This window comes from Hylaeus anthracinus, unplaced genomic scaffold (genome assembly GCF_026225885.1).
Source record: "Hylaeus anthracinus isolate JK02 unplaced genomic scaffold, UHH_iyHylAnth1.0_haploid 12002, whole genome shotgun sequence".
In the NCBI taxonomy this organism is placed as follows: domain Eukaryota; kingdom Metazoa; phylum Arthropoda; class Insecta; order Hymenoptera; family Colletidae; genus Hylaeus; species Hylaeus anthracinus.
Window position 1 is genome coordinate 3,019,727 of NW_026534349.1, and position 6,000 is coordinate 3,025,726.

The 6,000-nt window shown below is 46.6% G+C and overlaps 1 protein-coding gene across 5 annotated transcripts in view; it reads right to left on the reverse strand.

The window, feature by feature from the left end:
* The window catches only part of LOC128891915 (histone acetyltransferase KAT6B), a 29,177-nt gene that overhangs the window by 6,678 nt on the left and 16,499 nt on the right, over window positions 1-6,000 (reverse strand). For 4 of the 5 annotated variants that reach the window (XM_054151877.1, XM_054151875.1, XM_054151876.1 and 1 more), the window contains 2 exons: window positions 2,925-3,391; window positions 1,018-2,522 (listed from right to left, as the gene is read on the reverse strand). In XM_054151877.1, coding sequence (XP_054007852.1) covers window positions 1,018-2,522; window positions 2,925-3,391 — 1,972 coding nt within the window. The remainder of the gene's footprint in view (window positions 1-1,017; window positions 2,523-2,924; window positions 3,392-6,000) is intronic. The other variant, XM_054151879.1, reaches the window with a different exon arrangement.

Genomic DNA, 6,000 nt, shown 5'->3' on the forward strand with positions numbered 1-6,000 from the left:
GATGTGTGACACAATTTCTGTTCGAGTTTCGTACGACGTTATCGACGGTATGCGACGCATACTTTGGATAAAGAATAAGTTTCTCGATAGTTTCAGCTATTCTACTCTTATTAACGATACACTGATCCCGATGTTTCTCGTCGAGTCGTGTTCGCGATTCGTACGAATTTGATGTTGATTCAAAGTTTTCGCGAGCTCTTTGGTAACCATGTAACAAAAAATCCAATGAACGAAAGTGTGCAGAACATTACGTGTATGGGTGCATTTGTGAGCGTGCACTAATCGTATACCCTATTTGTAACCAGGATCGTGACAAGGCGCAGGAGCATATGACAAACGAGCTTCGAAATAAAAAGTTGAATTGAAAACTATTTCTTCTCTCTGTTCGATTCTAATAATGAATTGTCGTAACTCAAACAATGTAAAACATATACACATACACTGCAAAAAAAATGAATATGCTACGAATAAGATATAGCTCCTCCGCGCGCCAAGATGCGGCATGGATTAAAGGAAAGTAAGTGTGCCAGAGCCAAGTAATAACATCATTAGTAACATGCAATAACCACGTAAATTTGACTAGTGTAAAACGTATGGAAATTAAGTCCGTTAACGGGTCGAATGGAAAAGCGAAATCCTCGTTGATTCAGAATTGTTCAAACATTTACCGTATCTTTCCATTGGTTTTACACCGTGTATAACTGATAAACATCCTATCGAAGAACCTGATTGTTCTCTATATAACAGCGATCGTACACCATGTAAAAATTGAATAAGGATACCGTAACGGGTCCGTAAATTACCGTCTCGAGATTCTTAATCGAGAACAATCACGTTATCTTGGAAGAGAAGTTACGTGTCAGACGCACATGTTCACACACATCATATACCACACCACACCGCCAACACATCCACGTGGTGGTGAGCGAGGATTAGATTAGAGGGAATTCTTCTTTTGCGACTTGGGTGCATCATCGAGGTTAGGGACTCGTGAACGGATCGGGGATAGACTCTTACCCTTCCTGGTGGAGCAGGGTGTCGCGCGGGGTGTCGTGGTGGTGTTGGTGGTGGTGGCGCTAGTACAGGCTCGTGGATTGGATTTTAGGCTAGGATTTGATTTCACGGAATCGGAACACAGGCCGGACTTCGAAACAGCGGGCACAGGGTGGCGTGTCTGATTCGCTTCCGGGAGCGTGTTTCTCTTTCGCGAAAGGTGATCGTGCCTCGTGGACGACGGCGACAACGCGTCCGTCGCGGCGCACTTGACCAACGACGAGTCGTCCTTCATCAGTTTTCTCCTCTCGTGTTCGTGCCTTTTACTGTTCACCGCGGTTTTCACCAGGTTCGACGGTGTCATTTTTGGTAATTTCTCGTTCAACGAGCCGACGAATAAACTCTCGTCGGAAGGCGTGAAGATCCCAGGTCTGGGTACCCTAGGCCCATCGTCCTGCGACTCCGTTTTCTTCTTCTCTTTCGATTTACCGGTTACGGGCGACTTGTCCATTTTGTTGCTCTGTACAACTTTCGGGAGCTTGCTCGGTTTGCTCGGTTTGCTCGCGTCGTCCGCGTTAGGCCGTTTTCTTCTATCGGGAGCGTAATTAGGCGCTGGTGCGCCAGATCTCGCTCTGCTATTGGTAGGTACTGAAAAAAAATGGCTCAAACCGTCGAACAAGCCTTTCAATTGGCCAGCACCGGGTTTGACTTTGTTGTCCATGTTGGCGAAACCGCCTGGTGTAATACTACCGGCGCGTTCGTTCTTTTGCTTCTTCTTGCCGTCCGAGATAGCGTTCGCAGCCGGTTGTATGTGCAAACCGAACGTCGGCGTGCCACCTACGTCGAGCTTAGGCAACGGAGCACCGAATGTATTGTTAATGTTACTAAAAAACGGCGATTCCACGTTGAGCTTAGCAGCGGCCGCGGCAAAACCCCAAGGCTTGTCCTCGCTGAGATCGCAAGAGAACGGAACCCTTGGTTTTGGTGACTCGACTACGCGTCCCTCCTGACCGTCCTCCGAGGAGGACGAGTCGCTGGAGTCGCTCGAGCTGTTACCCTCCTCCTCGTCGTCATCGTCGCTAGAGTCGCTGGCGTCGGAAGAATCGGTATCGGTGGCGTCGCTGCTGCTGCTACTACTGCTGCTGCTAGACACTAACGGCACCCTTTTACCAGGCACGGGCGACTTCTTCTGGTTCGCGTTACCCCGAGTCAACCTAGGACTAACGTTCTGCGAGGATTTAGACTTATCACCGCCCCCCACCCGCTTCAGCTTATTGTGCTCCGCGTTAAATGCGCTCAGCCTAAAGAACTTTTGCTTCTCTTTGGAGATCCGGTCGTTCTTTTCTTCGAGTAGCCTACCCTGGCCTGCGAGTGGGGCGGGGGGTTGTGGTAAAGGAGAGGAAATTAAAGGTGGTTGACGAGGGGAGACAACACCCGCATTACCGTCCGAGCTGCTGTCCACCTGTGCTCCTGTGCTGCTTTTCTTGCCCGGAGTTGCAATCGTCAAGCTCTTTCTGGATACCGCCGATCTAGAACATCGAAAACGACCACTGGCGATTAAACCCTGCCGTTCGATAGCGACGAACCCTTCCTTCCACTCCAGGCCTAACGCAACCGACGTTGAAACCAACTCGTTTAACGGTAAACCTATCGCAACTGATCAAATGACCGTTATTAAATTTTCGTCTATATATATATACGATATATAAATTATAAATTTAGTATGATGTTAAATATCTCCGTGTTTATAAATGAAACCTATGTAGATTTAGCGTCGATTCGCCTCGAAGAATCGAGTTGCCTCTCCACTTATCGTTCTTATCGAGCGAATCGCTCCCAAAAGGGCTACAACGCGTGGGCGGACTGTTGCGTAAGACGTACGGACCGCAAGGGATGAAGAAACAGCGGTTTACACCAGCGTGTCTCCTTACTTTCTATTTTCGCGTAACTTGCTATGTCTCTTCCTCGCGCTGGCCGGCGTATCGTCGAGAGAGCCCGCGTCCTGCGTCTTGTTCTTTTTCCCGTCGTCCTTGGCGACCGGTGTGTGCGCCGTTTGACAGTGTCGACACCTCCAGGGTGCTTTGTTCTTTTTGTCGAGCGCGGGATCCAAGCAGGTGGGATGGTAACACTTTACGCACCCGGCACACTTCACCAGATAGTTCTGTGACTCGCGTTCCAACTCGCACCCGGCGCACGTCGGCGAGCAATCGTCGCAAGACCACGTTATACCCCTGTCCACGAGGACCGAGAGCTCCGGCGGAGCGCACGAGTTGTGCAGCGCTGCACCGCACACGCTACACCTGCTGAGCTTCTCCAAGGCGGTGCGCTTCGTGTTGTTATTGTTCCCAGCTATCGTCGCACCGAGACACTCCCTGCATATCGGTAGAGGGGCTGGCAGCTGCGACAGATAAAAAATCAACTTGTCAATGAATTTGTCCCAGCTACTTATTATTCGCGGGAAAAGATTTAACGAGCGTTTCTTTTTAAAGAGAAAGACAAATTTCATTTTTGGGAGAAAGTAGCATCTTGATTCGTTTTCTAGGGGAGAAGCTTTACGCCAATGGCTTTTGTATTACGAGTATTACTCTGGTTGCACGCGATACTTCAAAATTTGCTGGATCTCTAGGTTCCCTCGTAAGTGGAGCGCCATAAACATGCGAAATACAGGGGTTGCCTTGTGAACCTGACGAGCACTGTATGAGGCTCGTTAGCCCCTCCGTGACCGTTTCTATACGCTATATAGGCTCCCGTTTCCTCGCACGAGTAATTATAAACGTAGACAACTGTAATTAACATGGACGAGATGTGACGACGTACGGTACGTTCGATTTGGAAATATTCCGAACTTCGGCGAGGTCTATCGTAGTTTATAACGTAATAGTTCGGAACAAACTTCTAGCAAGTTCCTTACATTTCAATGTATTCGAACAAAAATTTGTCGCGATTCGATTCGACTTACTTTCGATCAAAATTTATATCTCGTACCAAACTACATTTAATTCCCTTGTATTTGGATTGTATATCGCGTTGATCTAACCCAGATCTATACATATATGATAGGTGACAGTGCTCTTCTCCCCTGAAGTTTAAACAAATTAATTCCGAAAGTTTACTGTCAATGAAAATGAATTCGAATTGAAATATTTGATTGACCGTTTGATTATGTAGTTCCCGATAGTCTTAGTATTACACAGTCAACATGATATATATTGTTCCAGCCTGTATAACAAAGAAAAAGAAATCTTCGCTTTATAGCGTAGCAGTGATTACTGCAAGTTTCCCGGTGCAATTAATACGACCCGACAGTTGTCGGATCGTCCCGCGCAAAATTGGCGAAGATTGAAAGTCGATACAGCAGGGCACGGCGAAATTGTCGGGCGATGCGGTTACCCACGTTGTTGCTGGGAAAGCTGTTATTACAGGTCGATCGAGCCATTCTTTATCGCCAGATACAACCAGCGTAGCCTTCACGGTGAGTGCGTAAATTTGTGTATATTCGCGGGGCCTTGCGATTCGCGCGATGCATATGAAAGACGACCGACTACTGCGTATCGTAAAACATAATTATTCATTCCGGTAATAATGCAGGCTAGGTTTAGTATATCTCCGCATCAACGAGGGTGCATCTTATTAAAACTGCGCCCGCGGGTGTTCGGAGACACGGTTGCCCCGATACACGCCGTACGCACGGGTAAAAAGAACGAGACCCCGTTCCTAACCGTAGAAACAACTTTCGAAATTGTGAAACAAACAAAAACGCTTCTGGATAACTATCTAACGTCTGGGGCCCCGTCTATTCACGACGTTCACCGAGGAAACGCGATTACAAATCGCGTAATCGCTCTTCGTGCGACATATACGTGTATATATGTTTTCACCGGTCGCTTTCTTCGGAACGATATCAGTACGAGCGATTCTTGCGCCATGTACGGCTGTCTCTTGCCTTTAAAGAGCCGACCCTTTTTAAGGAGAAACACAATTTCCATTTTACACGGGAAAATTTACGAGATCTCTTTACAAATTTGAGAATATTTTTTAGTGTACGTTTGAAAGTACATTTGGTAATTTCTTGAAACGTGGATTTACGACTGTTTGAAACCCGGGGTCGTTGAACATCGGAAATGTTATGCAATCCTGCGTGCGACCTACAAAACCGATGCACCGTGCAATTATTCGAATCTCGAGAAGAAATTGTTCCTAATTCGAGCCACTAATTCGAGCCAAGATTTCTGATTCTGAATCGACTTTGACACTGTCATCGAACGGACGACTGGAAGAACGTTGTATGTTACGTTAGATTTTTCCGGATCCACCCAAAGACTTACTTGTTCCACGGAATCTGGCGATGAACGCGTAACTTACAACGTTGTTCCACACGAAATATACTAGACTAACGATGTTTTTCGTGATTATCTGATATGTATGCCTCGGAAGAATTTAGTTAAGTAACTGTCACCGAGTCGATAGAAAGAAGAGCGTAACATACGTGGTTCTAATTGATCATCGAATTCGGAAAACTGTACGAAGAGGTAATGCAACGCAGTATGCTCGAATCTTACAACTGTTCTCGTGTTCGAGCAAGTTGTCACGGAGTGACATTTTCATTGGATACGGAGCGGTCGCAGAGAGCAGCAGGGAGAGGAATTTCTTCGAACGGAACACACGTGATCAGGCTCCATTCCTCGGACCAACGACCTGTTGCTCGACGACGAGGTACGACCAATCGTCGAGTAACTGTTACGCGATTGGGCGATCCGGTGAACCGCGTCTTTACGCGTGACGTTTCTTTCGATACACACCGCCGTACCTAGATATTCAGTTATTATAAATATTTTTGCATTCGACTGAAAAAAGCGTCTTTAAGACTAGTCATTTGTTGTAACCTCGGTAGGTTTATTGTTAACCTACTTGTATTCTACGTTAGATCATAGAGTTTCAAGTTCACGAAGATATGCTTCTTATCTATCTAATAATTCTCTGGCAAATTTCCATGCACAACCTGGAAAC